Below are 25,824 nucleotides of genomic sequence, written 5' to 3' on the forward strand. Positions count from 1 at the left end.
AACAGTCAAAATAGATTGAGATTGTATCTGTTTACTTATAAGTAGCATATGTCCTTTGCATAATAGCATAACATCGTTGGAATAATGTAGAAAGGCTTAAGAGTTTCAGTGTTGACTCTTCACATTGATATGACTACTTTAGACCTACAGAAGAGTTTTATGCTGATTGCTTATTTAGGACCTCTATTAAACCAAGACCATGATGTTGTCCAAGATGGGGAAATATAATCTAAAAATAAAATATTAACTCTCATTTTATAATAGTTTGCTACATCACATGCACTATCCATTTGTTCCTTTCATTCCTCTCACCACTCTGGTGAGGTGGCTGTGTTCTATCATAGTAATGACCTGAATGAGGAATTTCTTTCCTAAGTACTAGAACTCAAATTCATCTTTTGACTCTGAATCCTGTTTTTCTACTACATCTCACAAAGGAAGTACTTAGATGGCAATATTATAAAATATGTAATTTGGATAGCCAATTTTGTTTTGAAGTTTTAAATAAGTGAACTAATTTTTTTTTTATAAAATGCATAACTTTGAAAATTAGTTACATTTTAATTTAACTCAGGGAGCCCTATATACTTTGACTCACTTTCCTTATAGATCCTAACAAATTTTGCTGTGTAAAATTAACCCCATCAACTTTCCATTTTAACATCTCTGGCAACTACCCTCCTTCAAAATCTATTATTTCACCGGAAAAATGGATTACTTTTCAGACTCTGATTTTGTAACATAATCTGATGTTTCCTAATTTTGCACAGTGTAGGCAGTTGGTAATGAAACATTTTAGCAGAAGAGTCATTTTGTCAAATGAAATGTTTGGTATCCCAATGTAAAATAATTAAAATGGCGTTTTATTAGCACAAATGTATGTTAAGGTTTTAGATTTGTAACAACTACACATAAAAATAGTGAATGATAAGATGAAGCTGTTTTGATACATATGTGAAATTGGGAGTCATGGATGACGTTTGCAGTCTCTGTCAGGCCTCAACAGTCTACTTACTCCTTTGTTTTATTTTGGTTATATAGTATTGAGAAAAATCCTGACTGATACAGCTAAATAATGATAAATTATTTTAAAAATTTAAAACATCTTGCAATCTCAGCATACTCTCCAGTTAAATTTAATCCAAAAACCTGAAAGATGATTAGCAGGAAATGTTTGTTTCAAAGTGGAATCACAAATAGTATCTTCTGAATTTGTTATTCATTCACTCATTAGAATATGTGAACAAATGCCTGGATCTTGCTGGACATTTGAGCGTAGAGGGTGGGTGCTGTAGAGGTGTAGTCCCTTGCATAAATGTACAAGAATGGACAGGCTTGAATTTTAAAAGGCCAAGGCAGAGCTTTGACCTTCCTAAACAATGATGCATTAAAAAGAAGTGTATTTAAATGCACAGACATGGCAGGTGGCCTATACAAAATTTCTTGATCGCACAGCACAAGTTAATGCATCAGTGGTCTCCAATGTGTTAAAATCTGGCATGTGCCCATTTCAGTATGTCTGATCCTTTTCTTTCTGTAGCACCAATAGTATTTTTAAGAAAGTGAAAGTGACAAATGCACATGGTTTTTAAGAAATCAATTAGTACAGGGGTCACTGTCCCCTTTCCAGCCACTGAATCAGCCAACCCTGAAACCCAATTCCTGTTTGGTGAGATATCTTTACTATTATTATTATTATTATTATTTTTTGACCATACCATGCAGCTTGGGGGATCTTTGTTCCCTGACCAGGGACAGAACCCAGGCCCCAGCAGTGAAAGTGCTGAGTCCTAACCACTGGACTGCCAGGGAATTCCCTGAAAACATCTTCACTTTAGAGATATTATTTGTATTACTGCATTAAGAAGCATGAGCTCCAGTGGACTTAGGCAGAAAAATGGGAATAACACCCCAAAGAAAGATTCAGAGTATGAGTAGAGCAGAACAGCAGGAGCAGCCGCAGAGAGAGATTTGAGTACGTGCCCTTCATCCTTGTGGGGACTCCCAGCTACTCAGAAGCCACACATACATTTGTGCTAATAAAATACCATTTAACCTATTTTGTATTGGATTTCCATGAAAATTTCATTTGATGATTATTCTCTTGCTAAAATTTTGGCCACCACATTTTAATTTTCAAGAGCAGTTCTCTGATTTTTTTCCCCCCTTTTAAATAGCATTCTGTTCTTGTTTCCTAGCTACAAGTTCTTCCATTTTTCTCTCTGAGGATAGTGTCATTCTCTGCATTGAGCATTGTCTCTGTTTCCTTTGTTTGTTTTGGTCTCTGCCTTTTGTGTTAAAGGCTCTCCTTCATCTCCTTGGCTGTAAAGACATACTAAGTGATGAGCCACTCTAAAGCTATTTGGAAGCTGGGGTGGCAGGAGCTATCTAATTGATAGAGCTCCACTGGGAGCGTGTTTGGGGCATGAGCTAGATTTCTCAATGAGTGACTCCCAAATGTCAGGATTGAAAATAATAATTATAATCCTCAAGTCTCCTGCCTTGAGGGTTATAAACTTGGCTGCCTGCTTACTCAGAGCCAGATGAGTAAAAGCAAGCTGGTTAGGGGAGCATGGGTCTCTGTTCCATAGGCAGGCTTTTATTTAGTTTCCTCGTTTCCAGTCTGGCAACTTACTAACACCCTCCCCAAGGCTGAAACTTTCTAATTCTATTCCTCCTGAAAGTAAACCTCTAATATCCCATGAGAGTAAGGGGTGGGAAAGGGAGTTTCTTGGTGTGGGTAGGGTAGAGACTTGGGTGCAGTCAACTCTTCCTTATACAGCCTTCCATCAAAGTCCCCTGTTTTTAGCCCCACACCTAAACCCCACCTCTTGTGGTATGTGGTGCCTCTAATTCTTGTGTTCTTCTCAGGGACCAGTTACCTACATCTAGAAGGCAGTCCCTTATGTGGGCATTGAAGTTTCTGCTTGCTCTTTATAGTAAGTAAGTTACTTAGCCTCCCGTGGTCGGTCCACTTTCTAAAAATTGTTTGACATCTCTCATCTACTGGTGCCTCCTTTCTCATTCTTTGTCCTTATCTATTTACAGCTTTCTTATTTCTTTACTGCCGCTTTAGTGAGATTTCAGGAGAGAATGAAAATAGTGCATGTGGTTAATTCAACGCATGTAACCCAAAAGTCCAGACAGTGCTTTGACTTGCTGGCTTTGCTTTAGGGCAGACTTGCAGACAGCTGGTATTGGACTTAGGGTTTGTTCTGGTGGAGAACAGTACTCATTGTTGTAGTTCTCCCCAGGCAGTCGAATCAATTTCTTTAGAGAAGAAACTTCACCCTGCCTCCACCTACCTTTTTTTTTTTTTCCCCTTGACGCTGGGGGCTGGAAGATGTAATCACATGGGTGTAAATGCCAGGCTGCCTGTCATTGTGCCTCTAGAGGTGGATGAGATGAGAAGGTTGACTGTTCAAGTTAAAGACCTACAGTTAAGGCCCTGGTGGGTGCCCCTCTCTCTCCCACCTCCTTTTGGGTAGAGCCTCTGCTGTTCTGCTGGGCAGGGCCTCCTCCTCTGGCCCTCACATCAATATTCCAGGAAGCAACTCTTCTCTTTAGTCCGTATGCATCTATCCACTCAAGGCTTTCCAGAAATTTATTTAAATCTCTTGACCACTGATGGCCCCCTCCTATTCTCTTTGCTTTATTGGATTATGCCTCTTCCCCCCCTCACTGTAATTTTAATGGTGTCCTTAGAAGGGAGAGGATATAAATGTGTGCTCAGTTTGCCATGTTGACCAAGAACTCGGCTTGCTGTCTTTTTAATAGTAGCTTTGTAGATAATTTTACATATATAATTATCTATGTGTGTATATATGTATTTATGTTTATATTTAAATCATTTGCTGAATTCCTGAAGCATCTCTGGATGCTTGGGTCGGTCATGGTTTGAAAATCATTGGTAGAGAACAAGTAACATTTAATATTCACTTTACATCTGTATGTTTGCCATTATGTATGCTTGCTCATTAGTGTTAGAAAAACTAACAAACACTATGTTTAGTGTTACTAATTAAAATACATCACCTACCACTGTTTCCTAAACTCCAGTCATTCATGTAAAACCGTCACAAAGTTTTGCCGTATCTGAATGGGAACTATAGTATTATATATTAATTTTTTTTTTACAATTGACTACATTTCTAAACTTAAATTCCTTTAAAATGAAACTTCATGTAGAATATTTAGCTGGCGTGTGGTTGATTATCCTGCTAAAAATTGTATTTCCCAGAGTCCTTTGCAGCCGGTTGTGGATATGTGACTAAGTTGGGACCGATGGTATGTGAGCATAAATGATTTGTGCTACTTCTGAATGTGCTGTTAAAGGGTGGGTCCTACTTTTCCCTTCTCTTTCCCCTTCCCTGCTGGCTGGAATGAGAACATGATGTTGTAGCTGGAGCAGCCATCTTGAACCATGAGATAGGAGACTTGTGTAAAGGGTGGCAGAGCCCAAGTAAAGAAGTCTGAGCCTCTGATGACTATGGAAGTGCTCTGCCAGCTGTGGACCACTGACCTGGACTTCCGTGTCTGAGCGAAATATGTTTCCCTTCTGTTTAAAACACTATCATTTTTGGTCTCTGTTAGAGCAGTCAAGTTTATATACTAACTAATATAATTTGTAAGTCATGTTTATTCTAATGCCTTTAAAATAAATGCCTATTAAAATTAAGAAAAATGTATGTTCACCTAAAATAATCTGCCTTGTTACTAGTGATATATTGTAAAATGCAGATCTACAATGAGTGATCTTTTGGACTATATTCAGGAAAAGGAAGGGAGGAAGACAGCAAGAGGTCACTGTATCCAACTTATCCTCTGAAGTTTAAAGGTCCCTTGTAAGTATTATTTTGCAAGTCTGGCACTAGTGATATATTCATGCCTGGGTTTTGGTCTAAAACTTTAATACAGTGTCAATGTATGAATAAACTAGATGGTAACATCTAGTTTGGGGCAGCAACTCTGAAAAGCAAGTTTGAGTCTGTCCTTTAGTGTGACTAACAAATATCTTTTTTTTTGTTTAAGAAAATGACTGCAGGGCTTCCCTGGTGGCATAGTGGTTGAGAGTCCACCTGCCGATGCAGGGGACATGGGTGCGTGCCCCGGTGCGGGAAGATCCCACACGCCGCGGAGCGGCTGGGCCCGTGAGCCATGGCCGCTGAGCCTGCGCGTCCGGAGCCTCTGCTCCGCATCGGGAGAGGCCACAACAGTGACAGGCCCGCGTACCGCAAAAAAAAAAAAAAAGAAAATGACTGCATTTTAAAAAGAAAACCTTCAGTGATTCCATTTATCATTTTTTAAAAATATTTATTTGGCTGCATTGGGTCTTAGTTGCGGCACGCAGGATCTTCGTTGTGGCATGCAGGCCTCTCTCTAGTTGTGGCGCACAGGCTCTAGAGCACGCAGGCTCAGTAGTTGCAGCACACGGGCTCTCTAGTTGTGGCGCAGGCTCAGTAGCTGCGGCGCGGACTTAGTTGCCCCACGGGATGTGGGATCTTAGTTCCCCGACATGGGATCGAACCCACGTCCCCTGCATTAGGAAGGCAGATTCTTAACCACTGGACCTCCAGGTAAGTCCTCCATTTATCATTTTAACAGTTCTAAAGTTTACACTTCAGTGGCATTAAGTACATTCACAATGTTGTGTAACCATTGGTGTCTCCATTTTGACTATTAAGTGAAGCCCAAACTCAGCCTGAAGTTCAAGGCTTTCTACAGTCTGTCCTTAGTCTAAACTTCCAGTCTTCTCCAGATGTTCCTCTTCATGCTCCCTTCAACCCCAAACAAAAAGCAACTTGCTTTCCCTAGAACCAGTCTGAATTTTCCTGCAGGCGTCTTTTTGCTCCCATTGCTTTTTCCACTGACGTGCTCATTTGACCCACTTTCCCTATCAAGATCATGTTTGTCTGTTAAGGCCCACTTCAAGTGCCCAGATAGCATTTTGTTTTTATCATTTATGGCTATTTTCATATTTGGTCAGTTATTTCTGCATGTGTCTTAGCTTCTCCACAACATTGCTCTCATTCATCTGTGCCCTCCATTTCTTAGCACCTCACAGCATCTGCCTTATAGTGGGTACACAGACACCCAATTTGAAATAGTTTAAATAGGGTTACTCAAATGTGAGTACAAATGAACTTACATAGAAAACGAGACCTTAACTTCAATAGTTTGTCTTACTGAACCTCGCTCCTCTTCTTCCCCATCCCTACCCCCTGCAGAACCTCAGACCCTCTTCTAGTAGTTGGGAGTCCCTGGGAGGGGGAAAGGCAAGTATTTACATCCTTCTCTGCTGCCGCTCATGCTGTTTTGCCCTATCCATCATCCGTTTCTTCCCTTGGGATGCTATCCCATCAGTCTGCTTAAGGTCACAAGTGCCCACTCTTAATAATAATACCTCTGAAATTAGGATGCTTTCAACTTCAAGTAAGAAAAGCTCCTATTCAAATGGTCGTGACTGTGAGCAAGTTACTTAATCTTTCTAGCCTTCTGCCCTCCACCTGAAAATGGGATGGAACTTACCTCAAAGGCCTTACATGAGGAATAGATGAGAAAATGCACCTAAAGCACTCAGTGTAGTGCCTGCCCTGTAAGGCTGTGTTAATTACTGTACTCTTAGTGACTCCAGAGCCTACACGTGGCTCTGGGTCAGTGGGCCTAACGGGAGTGCCCATCACCTGCCGGCCACTGCCAGTAAGATCTCTGTGTAGTCATTGATCTCATGTAATCCGCATAACAGCTCTGAGTTAGAGATGAATTATCTGTACTTTACAGATGAGGAAAATAATGCAGTCAGGATTTAAAGCTGGAAGTCTTAAGTGGAATAACACATGATTTCTGGAGAACATATTGTGGGAGACAGATTTTACTTTTTTATATATTCTTTTGTATCTATTTGAATTTTTAAAAATCATGTCCATGTATTATTTTCAATTTTAATTACTAGTTAATAATCTCACATAAAGTACTAGCTAATAAAAATAGAAATCTTTTTTTACCACAGCTGTGTAGTTTGTGGGCTCTCAGTTCCCCAACCAGGGATTGAACCCGGGCCACGGCAGCGAAATCCTGGAATCCTAACCACTAGGCCACCAGGGAATTCGCCTAAAAACAGAAATCTTGTATCAGCTTTTAAAATACACATGGTCTTTAATTTTCTTAATAGGGGAGAACAAGGCTAACCATCTCCTTCCAACTTTTCATACAAAGGCCTCAAATAGCTGTAAGTTACCTGCCCAGTCACTGGGGAATTTTTCCCCATTACAAAGAGCCAGTTTACATGGCTCTATGAACTGTCTTTTGTATTTTCTTCCACTTACCAGTTCTCCTACCTTCTAATCAGTAACTATATTTTACATGTTTACTTATCAATTTACTTATCAATCCTAGGCACTGAAGCATCCTGCAACTTGAAACCAGTGCCTAATTCTATCTGTTTTAGCAAGACATCTTTGGGTTATAATCCCTTTCCTAGAATACAAGATTATTAAGCACAGTACAAAAATATTTTCAAGCAGAAATGTAAAGCAAATTCTAATTAATAAGCTCATCCTCACTTCAAAGTCTTATGAGCAAGGAATCATCTTATGTTCAAATACTCTGGCATTTATCTTTTTGGTGTTTTGTTTCTTTCACTCTGGTCTGCAAACTTTTTCTTAAAGGACCAGATAGCAATTTATATAACCATTTAAAATGTAATCATGTAAAAATGTAAAAGACATTCTTAGCTCACAGGTGGCTGGCCAGATTTGGCCAATGGGATTTAGTTTGCCAATACCTGGTCTGTTTGCTAAATTCCCTCGCTTTCTTGCATCATTTGAAAGAACAATATAATTCCCCTTTCTCAAAAAAGTAAGGAGTGTTTTCCTGTCTAATGTCATACTGTCATGACTTACTAGTTACTTGCACTAGACAAAAAATAACCCACACAGTGGCTTATGCAGAATATTTTATTTATGTATTTGATACCTCTGTAGGTGTCTCTGTCCTCATCTTTGTCTCTGTATCCTTATTGAACCGCAAAATTCCTAAAGGATGAGACTGTTTAACTCAATTTGTATATGCTCAGCAGAGCACAAGCATCAAATGGACATCTGACATATTTCAATAATGATAAACACAAGAGAAAATCAAATATAAGTCAAAGAGACATAAGAAAAAAAGTAGTTGAAGACACAAAATTCCCTATTTTAGGATTATGCTATACATAACTTGTAAAATCTACTTCTTTAAGTTTATATATGAGATTATATTGGTTTTATTACTTAAAGAAAAAGGGAGAAATTGCAATGAGTTACAGGAAGAAAATGCAAAGTAAAAGTAACAAATATTGGACTAAAAAAACATAGTGATCAGTGAGGAAAAACAAGAAGTGGAGTGAAATAGATTTTCATTTCACTACACTGATTTTCTCTTCATGTTAAAAAAAATATTGCCTTTTTGTCTTATTTGGATTGATTGGAAGTGGGCAGTGATGATCTTTTTGGACTAGAAAACCAACAACACAGCTCATTAAAACAAAAGGAACAAAAGAACAATAACCAAACCATACTTGTAGGGTTACTTCTAACATGGAAGCATAGGGAAAAAAAAGCTCAAAGGCCACATTCTGTCCATTGCATCCTCCTCAGTTCAGAGAGACAAGAAATGGCATGGAAAACATCTTGCCCAATTAATCCAGAAACCTCTAAACTTCCATGACACTTTTGGAAAGGTTAACAGGTTTAGCCCAATATTTAGCATAGTCATTTCATGGTTTAAAATACATACTTAAGGACAAGTAGATAAACCAATGATCAGAAAAACTGAAGCATGCCATTCCCATTACAATGTGATATTCAAGTGCTGCCTAAAGACATAAAGTAAAAAGTGTTTGAAGTTTAATTTTACAAAAATTGACACCATTAAAACCAACACAATTATTTGCTATGCATCCAATCACTGAGGTAACAATATTATAAAAATATGTAAAAAATATTCTAGTTTCATAATTACCAGATATGCTAATTCCCATACAGCTAGTATAAATCTGATTATTAAAAAAATAGTTTTGTTTCCTTAAAAGCACTTGATTCATTTACCATTTAATATCAGATAGATATTTGCTATCCTGAAGTACCAAAAAAATTACAAATAAAAATGGCAATGTCTATACTCTGGGTTTCTTGTTGGGTAGATCCTGAAGACTAAACTTTGGAATTTCACCAGAAGGTGCATATGGAATTCTCTTTGAAGACACCTTTTTGCCAATTGTTTCAATCTAGAGGGGAAAAAAAGATTTTAGAAAGAAAATTATTAACAATTACAATACTTAAATGTAAAAACTCTGTAATGTAGTATAATAAGGGCTAAAACCTAAATGCTTTTTTTCTTTTTAAAGGCAGAAAAAGTTTCTCAAGTCGTCTGGGCTGCTATGAAAGATCTTTGGTTCCTTCCACACTGTTTATGTTTCTAGAGTCAGTCTGCATTCCCCCTTTCATATTCATAACAGGGCACACTGACTCCTGTCATTCTCGACACCAGACCCCCTCAAACAGAATTGGGAACCACCTGCCACGATTGTTTCAGTAGCACATGTGAAAGCAATAAATAGACTGGATTCCAGTTAATTCACATTCTTTCAAACTCTATTCTAATGTCTGTTTCCCTCATTCTAAAAAGCTTGCATAAGCTATAACAGCATAGCTTTTTAGAAGTTCAGGCTTCAGAGTCTGAAAGGCTCCAGCTGGAATCCTGACTGATAAGTGCTGTTACCTAAACCCTCAAAGGTCTTTCCTCCTCATCGTAAATGGTGTTACCCATCTACCTCAAAGAGTTGTGGTAAGGATTCAATTAGATAAAGCGCTCAGCACAGTATCAGGCATGCGAGCCAACCTTCAATAAATCAACAGTCAATTTTCATTTTGCATATTACATTTAAAATTTTTCCCCTCTATCCAAAATAATCAATCTTATCTTTAAAGAAACTGCTTCTTTAATAGTCATAAGTTTATCTCCTCTCCACACAGCACAGATAAATATACTAAACAATCTTCATAAATGTCTTTTTAATTAAAAATTAATATTTAATGCTGACTAGTACCACAAAGGGCTTCTGCTTTATATTCATTAATTGTCTTATTTAGTGGCTTATAAATTCCCTTTATTTAGTAATTCCAGTCTAATTGTTTTTTTAATCCTTACTTGGAAAAGTTAATTTTATAAGAACTCAAACTCATTTTAAATATATATACCTCTACATATCTTCTCCTTTAGATGAGTAAAACAGGAATGAGAGAAAATGTGTCTGTGCCTGCAAATAATCTTTAAAAAATAACATTGCTGAGTTTCAGTCATGACTGCGAAAGAGTCACATTACTCACTAAGGAGGAGTAGGATAAAAGGGTCCCCAGGGAGACTTCCCTGGTGGCAGAGTGGTTAAGAATCCGCCTGCCAATGTAGGGGACACAGGTTCTATCCCTGGTCCAGGAAGATCCCACATGCTGTGGAACATCTAAGCATGTGCGCCACAACTACTGAGCCCGTGTGCCACAGCTACTGAAGCCCGCATGCCTAGAGCCCGTGCTCCGCAACAAGAGAAGCCACCGCAATGAGAAGCCCGCACACCACAACAAAGAGTAGCCCCCGCTCACCACAACTAGAGAAAGCCCACATGCAGCAACGAAGACCCAATGCAGCCATAAATAAATTAATTAATTAATTTTTTTTTAAAAAAGGGTCCCCAAGGTCTTTGATGGAGTGTGAACAGACAAGGATGTCATCTGATTTTTCTTGCAAGTTAATCTCTCATGAATGAGACATGGGCACTGAATTCTAAATAAGAAGGATCTTCAACAAGTCTGTGACAGGTTAAGAGAACCAGATCAGATATTTTCAACAGTGGATGAAGGCTTATCAGTACCTCTCCAAGACAGCTGGTGCTGAGCAGACGCACACAGCCAGCTCTAAACACTGCTGCACTCTGCCCTGCTTCAGGACTATGCTGACAGCAATCTCCCGGCAGATTTCTTTATCCTCCCAGCCGCCCCCCAAGCCTCCCACTCCATTTCTGCTCTGAGGAAATGGAAAGTAGCTCCCTCTTATTAATACTTTTGGAGCCCCTGGTAGAACTGAAATGGATGCAACATAAAATGTACTGTGCAGGTTTGTTTCAGCTCTCTAAACGTTCCATAATTAACTGACAAACTCTGAATTAAAAGAGGGCCAGCACCACTGCAGCTCCCATACTTTTCATTCAGACCTCTCACAGCACCAGCACAGTGCTGGGCACCCAGAGGCATAGGATCCTATACCAGCATGTGACAACTATATTGCATATTGCAGTTTTCAAAACATTCATAAAGGAATAAGTGACCTGGCCTCAGAGCGGGTCAGTGTGATGCAGACAATGCAGCAGAGTAGCTTTGGAGGCTCCAGGAAAAAAATTTTCTATGTGTATATTTTCTTACTTGATGTTTATATGAATTAAGGCAAGGTATATCTTGGCCCCATATGATAGGCAACTGATATTATGTAAGAAAGACCAACACTGAATGACCTTTAGATCACAATTTTAAGGACGGAGTGTAGTACTTCACAAATACCACAGAACTTCCCAGAGAATTGACTGACATGTTGCCCAGAGTTACGCTATTGCTAAATGAAAAAAAATTTTAAGTTCTAAAACTCAAAGCCTTTAAAAAGGAAATGACCAAACAAATGAAACAAAACCAATCCAGGATCATGCTTACCTGGAAGCCAATGGTTTGTAGTTCATTGTGGAGCCCATCCAGGACACGTCGTCCATCAAAGATAAAGGCTGGCTTCAGCATTTTTTTATGAATGCGTTCATAGTCCAGTTCCTGTAAAGACAGAACCAAAGAAACAAGTAGAGCATATATGGGAACACATACTCAACCCCAAATGGTACTAGAACACCTCTAAAATTTTCCTTAATCTCACTACTGTCACCTCACCTTAAACATGTCCCATTCAGTGCAAATCACAACAGCATGGGCACCATCACATGCTTCATAGGGGTCCTTGGAAATGGTCACCAGCCGGGCCACTATAACAACCCAACAGAAAGTTGGAATAAGAAAGGAGTGATTTGAAATTATGCATTTTAACACTAAGATTGCTGGAGGAGTTGAGGGTCTGACAGAAGTGGAATGGTCTGGTTGAAGTGTGAGTAGGGGTAATGGGGGGGGCCTGGAGTACTCCCAATTTTGCCCCAGAAACAACTCCTTGGAATCTCCGGGACTTTTTAGAATATGTTGGAAAACTCACTAGACTAACCCACAGCTGATTACTTCAAATCAAATTTGATGAAACAATGTCTGAGAGTTTAATTTTAGAGAAATAAGGTTGAAAAGAGGGGCCTACCAATGATATAAATGATAAATACTGAACAACCAAAGGTTGCTAGAGAACAAAGTCTGGGGGCCCAAACTCAAAGTGATACATGAGACTCAAAGCCTACTTACCTTGGTCATCCTCTGAAACTCCTGGATGAGAAAGATCCACAACTATTTGTTCCCTTGGTACTTTTGGATCATATATATGGAGGTGTGCGCCTTCATCCATCAAATATTTGCTAATATATATACTAGACGACTCTCTGAAGGAAAAAAAAAATCAGTATTGCTGCACTTTTAAATGGCATATATTCTAAATTCTTTTTTAATTATTATTTTTTTTGGCCATGCCGCATGCAGGTGGGATCCTAGTTCCCCGACCAGGGATCGAACCCACAGCCCCTGCATTGGCAGCACAGAGTCTTAACCACTGGACCGCCAGGGAAGTCCCATAAATGGCATATATTCTAATACCTAAGGGGTTTAATATACAGGTGAGATTCTATTTCTTGTGAAGATATTGATGTCCACTTTATTTTTATTCTTTATACTATATACATACATGTATTTCACATACACAACCACCATCAAAAAATCAGGATAAGGCCTTTCTCGCCTTCTGAGATGGCCCACACTCTGTCTGTGGAGTGTGTTTCTCTCTAAATATATCCACTTCTTACCTAAAAGAAAAAAAAAAAAATCAGGATAAGATGAGGAGTTAACATTCTCAAAAAGGTTGAAATATTTCAAAGAACTGGTACCTTGTATCACCGGTGTCCTTTTTGAATGCAAACCCCAAAATAGCTATCTTCTTATCAGTCACTGTATTAAACAGACTGTCTATAATCCGGGAAGCAAACCTCCTTCTCTGGTAGTCATTCATGTCTATGACCTGAAATAACAAGGACAATTATGCAAGGATCAGTTAGAAGAGGTGCAGCCTGTACCATGCACTGCTCACAGCTTTATGGTGAGTACTCTCGTATGAATACAAGCCTTATAAATTAACAGGAGACAAAGATTAACAACCTCTTTAGTATCTGCAGACTGAAAAAAGTAAAGAAAGAAAGAATTACCCACCCCCCACTCCTTATAGCCTGCCTGAAAATTTTCATTTTCATTTGGCTTAACTTTCCATGCATTGGGCTGGGACGGATGTTAAGGTAGGGAGCACAGCTAAATTTCAACACCATTTGAGGTCCAGCCATGAGTCCACCTAAAAAAAGGCACATAGCCAACTTCTCCAAACACTGTGGAAGCAATTAAACCCCAAAGTACTCCTTCATATGCTTACCCCCGACCCCTCACCAAAACTGAGTGTGAGTAGAAAGTGGACAGAGAACAGTCAAACTATGTACAGAGTTATAGCTGCCTCTGGATGAACCATAACAGCACAAACATCTGGCAAAATTTTTAACTAAATGTTACGAGTAAAACATAACATAGTCTCTGATCACCTAATCTGTTACTCTCCTAAGAATTTACAAACAAGACATCATATTGGTGACCAGATGGATATAAGGAAAGACTTTTTTTTAAGGCTCTAAGCTTCTAGAAGCCGTCTCAGAGCCTGAGAGCTTGAGAAATGAGCCGAAAGTTTTCGAAAATCAAGCCTTTATCTGCATTTTCCCCACAACGGACAGTAAGATAAAGCCATCATACTGGATTGAGTGAAATGAACCTAAAAGTGTACATTTCCCTAAAAATGTTAATTTCCTTCCATTCCTATTCACTGCTGAAATCTGAAAAACTGTAAACTTGGGGAAAAAATATTTGGGAAAGTTACATACACTGGCTGGTATCTTGAACAAATTACTTAACATTGCTAAGCCTCAGCTTCCTCATCTATATATGAGAGATAATATTAACGATGAGGACTAAGATACTACATGTAAAGTGCTTAAAAGAGTGCCTGGCACAGAGTAAGCATGCAATAAATGTTAACTCTATTTCCAGTTTGAGAAGGGTCTCTAATTTTAGCTCTGTGAATCTCAAAGGGACAAAACAAATATCAACATATGCAAACCACTTGGAAGCATGACAATAGAGGTTCTTTTGCCTTTACTTTTATCTTAGCCTTTCAAGATAGAGAAGAATTATAATTAAAAGTAATATTTCTTGCTTTACTCAGGGAGCAAATTTAGTTATTAAAATTAGAAGGAATACTGGTTTATCATAAACTTCCATCATAGATGATTACCAAAAAAGACAAATTATAAACACAGAACCCCAGCAAATAAACCTAAAATGAACATATTGAATATAATAATAATTGAGTTTCTGGAAAAAATTAATCCTATCAAAAACATCTGACAGAAAAGGGTGACATGTTTTAATTAGAAGTTAATCATAAGCTGTTGACTATAAAGATTAATACCTGCTGCCAATAACGAGCTACTTCGGGCAAATTTAGAGCCTCACAGAGATAAACCAAATTCAGAACATCCTTTTGAAAGCAACTCCCACCAAAACCTGAAGAAAGGAAAAAAAAAAAAAGATAATATTTTCATTTAGGAACCAAACAACTAAATCATATTACAAATTTCTTTGTCATACTAATCAGAGGGCCTATGCTTGGATTTTTAATAATAAAATTTGAATGTTGGAAAATTAATGAGTTTATAACTTGTATGAAATTTGCAAGCAACTAATCAACTCTATAAATAATTTCCTAATAATTATAAATAATCTTAAATAATTATAAATCACTTTCTAGCTTAAGTTTTATTGTGGCTATATTTTCTATTTTTTCCCTTCATTCAGCTGGTATCACTGCCCTGCATCTCTAACTCTAACATAGAGCTGGCAAACTTTTACAGGCCAGGTAAAAAATATTTTAGCATTTATGGGCCATACAGTCTCTGGCACAACTATTCAACTCTGCCTTTGTAGCTCAAAAGCAGTCATAGACAATATGTAATCAAATGGGCATAGTTATTTTCCAATAAAACTTATTTACAAAGACAAGCTGTGGGCCGCAGTTCGGCCTGGGGGCTGTAGTTTGCCCACCCCTGTTCTACTGCAATGCAGTATACAATGAGGGTTGGCGTGGGCTTTGGAGTCAGAAACATCTAGCCACTCATTAGTTTTATGACTTTGAGCAAGTTACAAAAATTCCCCCAATCCTTAATCATCTCTAGAAATACCAACACCTATGTAAAAGGTTATAAGGATTTTTTTTTTTTTTTTTTTTTTGGCTGTGTTGGGTCTTCGTTGCTGCGCGCGGGCTTTCCCTAGTTGCAGCAAGCAGGGGCTACTCTTCGTTGCGGTGCGCGGGCTTCTTATTGCAGTGGCTTCTCTTGTCGCTGAGCACAGGCTCTAAGCGCACGGGCTTCAGTAGTTGCAGCATGCGGGCTCAGCAGTTGTGGCATGCAGGCCCTAGAGGGCACAGGCTCAGTAGTCCTGCCGTGCAGGCACTAGGGTGTGTAGGCTTCAGTAGTTGTGGCTCACAGGCTTGGCTTAGCTGCTCCATGGCATGTGGGGTCTTCCCGGACCAGGGATCAAACTTATGTCCCCTGCACTGGCAGGCAGATTCTTTTTTTTTTTTTTTTTAAACATCTTTATTGGAGTATAATTGCTTTACAATGTTGTGTTAGTTTCTGCTGTATAACAAAGGCAGGTGGATTCTTAACCACTGCGCCACCAGGGAAGTCCCAGTTATAAGGATTAATAATTAAGATATATAAAGTTCAGAACTTGGTGCATAATACGCCTTCAGTAAATAGGAGCTATTTTTATTAAATGGCCACTAGGAGAAACTATCAAAAAGATACAAAAGGCCAGGGAAATCAGTACTGAGAAATGTCATGAAGCCCCAGAAATACAGGAAAGGCTGTCTATGGCCCAATCTGTAAAAGACTCTATTTACGTTTACATCAATCTTATTAACTTATATGCAAAAGAAACATCATCAGTTCTTGTTAAACTCAGTAATTATGTTCTACAGATTTGCCACAAACGCTGAATTAGCAAATACTGAAGCACCGCTCCTAGGTGAAATACAGCATTAGGTTCCTGTGAGCTTCTGGTCACATTTTTGCCAACTGATCAACATAATCTTGTTTTATGTGTATTTCTGTTTAAAGACACCTTATTTAAAAATATTGTTGATTCATTTAACATTGAACTCACAGCCAATAGCACTATAACTCATGCCTGAATGAATGAAGCTTATCAAACCACATGTGTAAGGCACATCCTAGCTTGCTGACGCTTTGGAACACTAGACAAAACTTCAGCAATATGCTTGGGGGCCATTTTAAACAGTGAAATCACAGGAAAAAAAGCACAAAAATGCAGCACTAAATAGACCACAAAAAAGAGCACATATCTGCAGTATGAGAGCTAAAACAAGAAGGTATGAGTATTGCCTTATTCAGCTTCAGCTGGGAATATATGTGTTGGGTGACTCAAATTTTTTGCTGCTCTGTTCATGTCTGCAAATGACCACATGAGTATTGATGCTGGGTTACAAATACATTTTATCAAGTAGGCTAATTCACAAATATGGAATCCACAAATAATGAGGATTGACTATAGTTCACCAAGGTCACATTTCCATAATTGTATTAGCAGGAAAAGCAAATGATAAGGAATTTTTTCCTATTTGCTTCAGTAAGGTGTTACATGATTTCCTATGTGGTCTCCCAAACTTATTCTACCTAAATGTTCTAACAAAATACTAATATATTCCTCCTAAAACATTGAACTATGTTTATCTACCAATCAGTCAGTAATTATTAAACAATATAAGTAACAGTTGCCTCACTTAGAAAGTTCCTAATAGGCTGAAGCCTACATGTATAATGGAATCATTATTTTAAGGGCATTTAAGTTAAGCAAAGGCTTCCTTAAAGTTAGAGACCTAGCTAAATGAACCTACTTTATGTACAGAAAAATTTCAACTTACCAACACTGGCTTTCAGAAACTTATTTCCAATTCTCTGGTCCATTCCAATGGCTGTTGCCACCTCTTCTATATCAGCTCCTGTTGCTTCACAGAGGGCACTTATAGAGTTAATGCTACTGATTCTCTGTGCTAGAAAAGCATTTGCTGCCTTAAAAGAAAAAAAAAGGAAGAATACGATGAGCTAAAATAAAAATTTTATATATCTGTATTATATTTCATTGAGTTGATCCAAATTACTGAGGGAGATATAAAAGTTACTGATGGGCTCAATTTTCGGAGGCAATGGGTGGGTTGGTAAGGGAAAATGTTTTAAATTAGAGAAGAAAGATGATGAAGAAAGGGTAAAAGAAAGGAAAGAGTGATTTTTTTAATTACTATTTTAATTAATTACATTAATAGTAATGTAATTACTATTTTCTTTTACATATTCCAGAATATTTTATACCCAAATATTTTATCCCCTTGTGAATATTATTTCATAATATACAAGAATATTATCTTCAAAAGCATATCTTTTTATTAATATTAAGAAAGTACCTGTGTAGCTTATCAGGGTTAACAGAAATAAGTCCTTGGCTTTAAATTTAATAGAGAGTTGAGTGCTGTGTACCAACCAGTTTGGAAAGTTCTGAAGACCAAGTATTAGTGGTGAGGATCTTTTCTCTGGGAACCCAGTGCTCATACACAGCACACAGTGCCTGCACAGCTCTCTGACCCTCTGGGGTTTCATCCCCTCCAATCAGTACTCTGTCTGGGTTCTTCAGGTCCTTGATGGCCGTTCCTTCTGCCAAGAACTCAGGGTTGGACAGCACCTAGACTCCCAACGCAAAGGAAAGTTTTAAGCTAGAATTAATTACGGACAACTTTAAAGCATCGATATCTACATAAGAAGAGCCAGATTCTAATGCTTCCTTTTTTTATACCTGTAAATTCAAGTTAGGTTTTGTGTTTGCATCAAATATTCGACGAATACTCTCTGCTGCCCGCACTGGGACTGTGCTTTTCTCAGTCACAATTTTGTACCCGTACGAGTTTTGCACAATGCGTCTAGCACAAGCTTCAATGTACTTCAGATCTGCTGCGCGGCCTTTCCCCATTCCGTAGGTCTTGGTTGGAGTGTTCACCTGATCAAAGTATACAGGATTAAGAACAGAGTATGAGATATTCACTGATTTCAAGATATGCCCTGGACCATCAACTGACTAGTCAACTAGGAAGTTAACATCATCAGGAGCCCTGGTTTCACCCTCTATTAGTTCCATGGAAATAATATTTTATGAGAACTCATTCAGTACATTTCTGTTGAGAAGCTACTATATATGCGTCAGAATCAGGGCAGGCAGGTTCCAAGCTGAGCCTGCAGATATAAAGATGAAAGAGACTCCAAAAGGAGTTCACAGTCTGAAATGAAATGTAAGTTTTCTCTTTCTTCCTCTCTTGATGGTATGTAATATATTATCCTGGTCTTTAAAACTAAACTTAAAATTCCTTTTTATTCTCCTTTTTTATAGGCCTATATCAATAGGTTTTTAAAAATGTCTGCAGTATCATTCACAAATGCTTTCTTGGCTCATTAGAGCTAGAAATTATCTAGCGCCTTCAGGATACAGAATACTATGTGGACAAAGACTATCGTATAGAAAGAAAAATAAATCATGAGTCCAGAGTCTAGGCATTTAGTTTTGGCTTAGCTGTATCATGTAAACTTGGAGAAGTGTGGCTGCCTTTGTCTCAATGACCTCATTGGAAAATGAGAATAACACACTCTCTAAAATCTAACACACAAGTTTTATAACACTCTCGTAAAAATGAAAGTACTCTGAAAAGTCTAAAATTCTATGTAGGAATAATTTTTGAACCAGTAAGTAGCAACAACTGTCTTCTCTTGACAAGCTTATAACTTAATGGGAGACTAAATAAAGTAATCAAGCCAAAATAATTCAAAACGTGAAGATTGGGTTGAGGTGTAAAAAGCAGGAGGAAAAAGTGGTTTATACGCATGGAACAAATTAGGAAAAGACCTAGACGTGGAAGTAAGGGTGCAGTGGAACACAGAAGGGCAAAAATGGTTAATGGGATAATGTGAAACATGCCAGAGATGGGGATGATCAGATGGCTTCCCTGGGAAAGGAGCTCTGAAGATAATGGTTGAAAACTGATTCAATGGTATAAAACTATTTCTACCTGGAATTTGCCTAAAAAAAATCTGGGTAATCTGGGGTGGGAGGAAAGGGAGAGAAGTAGTAAATAAATCAAGATCAGCCATGAAAACTGTTGACAATGGGGTTCACTATATTGTTGGTTTCATTTTTTGTATGTGTGGTGTTTTCCACAATGAAAAGTACACAACAAGCACATTAAAAAAAAAAACAAAAAAACTGATGCAGAGAATAATGGGAACTAGGTAGGAGTTATACTACAATAAATTACCCTAACAGGCACACAAAGTAATAGCTTGGAAAGATTTAAGGCAGCTCAGGCTAGATCGGCAGAGAAGCAAGCGTAAAATCAGCTGTCTGTGCCAGACCATACTAAGGTGAACTCTATTGCCTTAAGAATAGATACTTAAAAAATTTTTTTTTCGTATAGAAAAGTCCCCTATTCCTATTCCAGGCTATGGTTATCCAAATGTTGGATTAAGGTAACTTCTTGATTTTCTCCAAGCATCTAGCTACTCCAAAATAATTTCTCCTTTTCTATGCCTCTACCCTAACCTCCTGCAAGCTTAAGTAGAAGATTGGGTAGATGAGTCATAGAAGTGGCACCAATTTTCTCTGAAGTAATTTTTAAAAAGAGAGACTGAATTCATAACACAGTTTTACCAAGGGTTTCATTACTACTTTCTTCTGGAGTTCCTATTTCTTCACAGTACTGCTTTTGTCTCAACACACAATCAATTCAACATCATCTCTGCTCTATGGACCCCGTGGTGTTTATCTCATGGAACCCAGTCAAAGCTCACACCACCGGCTTTCCCTTTATTCCTTAAGGCTGTACAGGTCTTGGGTCATATAACACCTTAGCTCAGCCACCAACTGGTGATAACTATACCATCACACACAGAATATTTGAGTAGATGGTTACCAGGACAGCAAGAAAAAAGTTACCTTGGTTCAAATATTGAATTATCAGAGGGTATTCCCAAGCATTCATTCTACTTGTTTCATTACAAAGGTAAAACAGTTAAGCCCTATTATGAGCTGAAGGTGTCTGCGGACTAGCCTAATAACCTAACAAACATATGCCAAGTTCTAAATAATTAATTTAAAATGACTTTTGGAACATAAACTCATCTAAATCGGAGATGCCTGTAAGTTTGCAGCAAACTTTACCTGATTCTTTTTATCTCACTTCCACCACGCAGTGGAAACAAGAAATGATGAAATACATATACTATCACCATATGTGCTCACACATGCTCACATGTTACCAGCACTTCCTAATTCTAGATCTCATATTAGAAACTTTCTCTGAACTTATTTGTTCAATGATCTGAAATGATCAGATGATTATAGAGTTTGGTGAAGTGTTGGATAAAGTTAGTGATAATCAAAATTCAATTGGACAACTCTATACTAAGTAATGCTGTGGCTTAATACCAATGGCTTTACTATTAAAATACAATGAAACTTCTATATAGACAAGAATACATAAAAACTCACACAGCAAAGGAAAATACTTACAGAAATAAATACAAGATCAGCTTCTTTAATGGCATCATCAATATTGGTAGAAAAAAATAGATTTTTTCCTCGACAGGATTCTACCACTTCTTTTAGTCCTGGCTAAAAAGAAAAGAAGTTGTACATACATTTTACCAGTCATATGAGATAACCCATATGACTTACATTCATTAAGGGGAAGGTCATGTGTAATTTAAGGTCTAGATTTGCTCTCAAATAACACCTCTGTAGAAAAATCAAAGATTATACTGGTACCGAAGGCCATCAGGTGTACATTATGTAACAAATAAAGCAAACCTGAACTTGCCACAATTAAAGCAGCAGATTAATTTAATGCATGTCATTCTTTACCATGTTCTGGACTTCTTCATAAGAGTTAACAATTAACTCCAAGTATCAACACAATCATCAGAAAAGTCAAAAGTCTTTGTGGTTTCAAGCAAACATTTGATTTTGCATTGTCACTAGAATACAGGTTTTTACTCCCAAGAATTCAGGCCATAGAATACAGGCCATTCAGAGTGGTTGTGAAACAGTCTTTACTCTACACATAAATATATATTTTTTCTAAGTCCCATTATAAGAAACACTTCTATTAAAAAATTTGTTACTTTTCCCATACAATTTAACAGGAGATATAATTAAGAATTTTGAGCTGTACAACACCATCTAACAAGTATTCTTGCCTCCACCCCCCAAAAAAATCAGGTCTAAATCTGACCAGACCAGTCCAATCAGCAAAATCTGTTTATCTACAGGATAAACAACCTGGTTTCTTCAATGAACAAACTGAAGAGAAAAACAGAGAGAGATTAAAATACTGTGGTCTTGGGACTTCCCTGGTGGCACAGTGGATAAGACTCCACGCTGTCAATGCAGGGGGCCTGGGTTCAATCCCTGGTCAGGGAACTAGATCCCACATGCATGCTGCAACTAAAAGTTTGCATGCCGCAACTAAGGCGTCAGTGAGACACAACTAAGGAGCCCTGGAGCCACAACTATGGAGCCCACGTGCTGCAACTAAGACCTGACACGACCAAATAAATAAATTAAAAAAAAAACTGTGGTCTTAGGGAATTCCCTGGAGGTCCAGTGGTTAGGACTCTGTGCTTCCACTGCAGGGGGCACAGGTTTGATACCTGGTCGGGGAACTAAGATCCCACATGTTGTGCAGTGAGGCAAAAAAATATATATATATATATTATATATATTATATATATATTATATTATAATATATATATGTATATATATGTGCATATATAATATATATATGTATATATATATATATGTATATAGTGATCTTAAAAGACACTTAAGTGATACAAATCTATTGCAATATATGGCTCTTACTTGGATTCTGATTCAAATAAACCATGGAGGGGGAGGACATGTTTAAGAATTCTTAAAAACCAAAGCAAAACAGACCTTCTCTCCTGGGAGAGAAGGTTGAAATAATATCCAAAATATTATGGATGTATAGAAAACTATATAGCAAAGTAAAAAGTCAATTCAGGGGCATAGGTCTAGAATTATATCCAGAGGTAATTCACTTTTCTTCATGGTTCTGTGGACTTTTAACATAAGCAATCAGAGAAAGTGTAAAATGTAAATTCAAAATTTCTATTAGTTTGGCTAAAATATATAACAGGACCGGCAAAATATATGAACCACTGCACCATGAATATAGTGTCACTGATTATGGCAACTGGTTCCTTAGTTATTTTGACTAGGTTCTAGAAAATAAGAGTAAAAGGTTATGGAGTTGGAATTTTACAGAGAAGATTTAATTCAATCTTATACAATCTCCTAACATTTAATTAAAGTAACCTAAAATCAGAGCAACGCAGAATTTATACTAAGTCTTAATAAGACCTCAAAATGAACAACTACATTATTCCGTTAAAATCAATGGGATATTTGTAGATATCCAAACTGGATGCAGAAGCAGTTGATAATATAGGTTCTACCTCTTATTAGATTCATTATGTAATTTTCATAACTAGTATTTAGAATTTATATGGCACATTTTATGGAAGAAAAATCCTTTCACAGGATAAAATTAGCTTTCATTTTACTCAGAAAAAGCAAAGCAAATTATCCGTTTTGGCTTTTTAGAAGTAGTTATTACATTGTTTTCTTAATGAACAAAGTTAACAAAAAAGCAATGACTATTCAATAAATATGGCAACACAAAACAGAATGTTTCCATTGGTTTTTTTGTTTGTTTGGGTATTTTTGGCCACACTGTGCAGATTGTGGGACCTTAGTTCCCCAACCAGGGATTGAACCCGTGCCCTTGGCAGTGAAAGTGTGGAGTCCTAACCAGTGGACCACCAGGGAATTCCCTTCATTGTTAAATATTAAGAGTTTCTATTATGCTGTTGCCTGAGTAAAAACTTGAATATCTTATTACCATATTTCATCTGATAGTCATTACTATTTACTTCTCAGGTGGTAAAAATGACTACTTTTTTATTAACATAGTTTTCACCCATAAAATATAAGCCTATAAGACTAGAAAGAACCACAATGAACACATAAATTCATGGACCCTAAGTACATTTAGCTGGGTTTTTTCAATGTAGCCTGGTAACTTTTTTACTTGTCCTCTCATTCTGAGATTACTGCTCCAACCTCCACTACATCTTCTTCAGAGTAGCTGGCATCCCACCTTCAACTGAGATGACCAACGTTTCAGTCACTTTTATTTCCTGTTCCCACCAACAAAACAGTATCTTCATCCACCCTTGTTTACTTCCCTCCAGTCTGAGAAAGAGGCTTTCAAGACCAATTCCTCTTCTGGTGTTTTTGATCCCATCATCTTTGCTATTTTTCTAGACTTTATTCCATCAATTAGCCCCTTTCTTCTCATACTTTTGACCTTTCCTTCTCTATGTGATTTGTCTACCTTAGTTTGTTAACATGCTTGATTCTTTATCAACCATAGGAAAAAATATGTTTAAAAATCACTGCTTTTGCACTTCTCTGGTGGCACAGTGGTTAAGAATCCACCTCCCAATGCAGGGGACACGGGTTCGAGCCCTGGTCCGGGAAGATCCCACATGCCACGGAGCAACTATGCCCATGTGCCACAACTACTGAGCCTGCGCTCTAGAGCCACGAGCCACAACTACTGAGCCTGTGTACCTAGAGCCTGTGCTCCACAACAAGAGAAGCCACCACAATGAGAAGCCGGCGCACTGCAACGAAGACCCAACGCAACCAAAAATAAATTAAAAAAAAAAAAATCGCTGCTTTTACCCTGTGTCCCTCTCCGGTGACCACCCCCTTTATTTCCTTCTAATTAAACCTTTTAAAAGAAGAGTCTTACTCATTTCCTACACTCTTTCACTTCAATCTCCTACCTTTTGTAATTGTTCTTGTAAAAGTTACAATGGCCCCCATAATACCGAATTTCATGAGTATGTCTCTGTTCTTACTTCTCCTGTGTTTGGCAGAATTGACAGCTTACTCATTCATTCAGCAAATATTGATATTTGTTGAGCACTTACTAAGTACTGGTCACTGTGTTCATCACTCATAATCAAAACATATACATCTTTATGGAGCTTGCACTACTAAAACTCTTCTGGTTTTTGGTTCACCTTCTCTGAACTACTCTTCAGTGCTTCTCTAAGGCATTTCTTCCTCCACCCCTCATCAAACATTAGCATTTTGACCCCACGCTCTGTTCTCTCTACAGGCTCTTCTTGGGAGAGCTCAACTACTCTGATTTTAACTACTGCCTGCATAATTTATTTTTTTAACTTCCTGAATAATCTTAAATTTATGTCTTCAGCCCTGAATTTCTTTTTTTTTGGCCATGCTGCACGGCTTGTGGGATCTTAGTTCCCTGACCAGGGTCTGAACCCAGGCCATGGCAGTGAAGGTGCTAAGTCCTAACCACTGGACTGCCAGGGAATTCCCCAGCCCTGAATTCTTGAATATCATTCTAGATTCCTTCCTCTACTTCATCCTTCTTGAATCAACAATCAAGTCTGATCATTTTTCCTTCTAAATATTTATCTTGGGAATTCCTTGGTCATATACCAGAAGCCGCGGGGTAAGGCCAAACAAACAATTTCTCCAATTAGTCTAGTGAGTTTCGGACTGAATGGAGTGAGGGTGGAACAACTATCAAGGAGGGTGTGTACTCAAAAGTTCATTAAATATTATAATTACATATTAGTTATCTTTTCTTTATCAGTAACCGGGAGTTAAACATTAGTCACCAAAAGAGACTCTCTGATATGAAAAATTGGTATTTACAATGAAAAATCAGTGCCATAGATTTTTATAATATCATTGAAAACAAATATCTGCTTGGTTGTGTATTTTTTTTTAATTTTATGTATGTATGTATGTATGTATTTATTTGGCTGCATTGGATCTTCATTGCTGCTTGCTGGCTTTCTCTAGTTACAGCGAGCGGGGGCTACTCTTTGTTGCGGTGCGCGGGCTTCTCACTGCAGTGGCTTCTCTTGTTGCGGAGCATGGGCTATAGGTGCACGGGCTTTAGTAGTTGTGGCACACGGCCTTCAGTAGTTGTGGCACGCGGCCTTCAGTAGTTGTGGCTCATGGGCTCCACAGGCTCAGTAGTTGTGGTGCATGGGCTTAGTTGCTCCCCAGCATGTGGGATCTTCCCGGACCAGGGCTCGAACCCGTGTCCCCTGCATTGGCAGGCGGATTCTTAACCACTGCACCGCCAGGGAAGTCCCTTGTTTGTGTGTTTTTTAATGCATAATAGAATACAAATTTAAGGAGGAGGTTGACTGCAAAGGTATCTAAGGTTTCTCTGGAAATAAAAATATTTCTTTGCCTTGTCCGAGGTAGATCAGTATAAAATCACAAGTAGTAACAATATCTATAAGCTACTCAATAAAGGAATTCA

At 38.0% G+C, this 25,824-nt stretch overlaps 1 protein-coding gene across 3 annotated transcripts in view; it reads right to left on the bottom strand.

Annotated features, from left to right (window-relative positions):
* Positions 1–7,937: 7,937 nt before the first annotated feature.
* Positions 7,938–25,824, bottom strand: part of UGDH (UDP-glucose 6-dehydrogenase) — a 33,208-nt gene continuing 15,321 nt past the window's right edge. For all 3 annotated transcript variants that reach the window (XM_030760194.2, XM_089911803.1, XM_089911805.1), the window contains 10 exons: positions 20,934–21,035; positions 18,174–18,374; positions 17,865–18,062; positions 17,251–17,398; positions 14,719–14,813; positions 13,103–13,233; positions 12,471–12,604; positions 11,961–12,052; positions 11,736–11,846; positions 7,938–9,265 (listed from right to left, as the gene is read on the bottom strand). In XM_030760194.2, coding sequence (XP_030616054.1) covers positions 9,155–9,265; positions 11,736–11,846; positions 11,961–12,052; positions 12,471–12,604; positions 13,103–13,233; positions 14,719–14,813; positions 17,251–17,398; positions 17,865–18,062; positions 18,174–18,374; positions 20,934–21,035 — 1,323 coding nt within the window. In that variant the 3' untranslated portion in view covers positions 7,938–9,154. The remainder of the gene's footprint in view (positions 9,266–11,735; positions 11,847–11,960; positions 12,053–12,470; positions 12,605–13,102; positions 13,234–14,718; positions 14,814–17,250; positions 17,399–17,864; positions 18,063–18,173; positions 18,375–20,933; positions 21,036–25,824) is intronic.

This window comes from Delphinapterus leucas, chromosome 5 (genome assembly GCF_059928025.1).
Source record: "Delphinapterus leucas isolate spDelLeu-1000000601 "Yukka" chromosome 5, BTC_Dleu_Yukka2, whole genome shotgun sequence".
Lineage (NCBI taxonomy): Eukaryota > Metazoa > Chordata > Mammalia > Artiodactyla > Monodontidae > Delphinapterus > Delphinapterus leucas.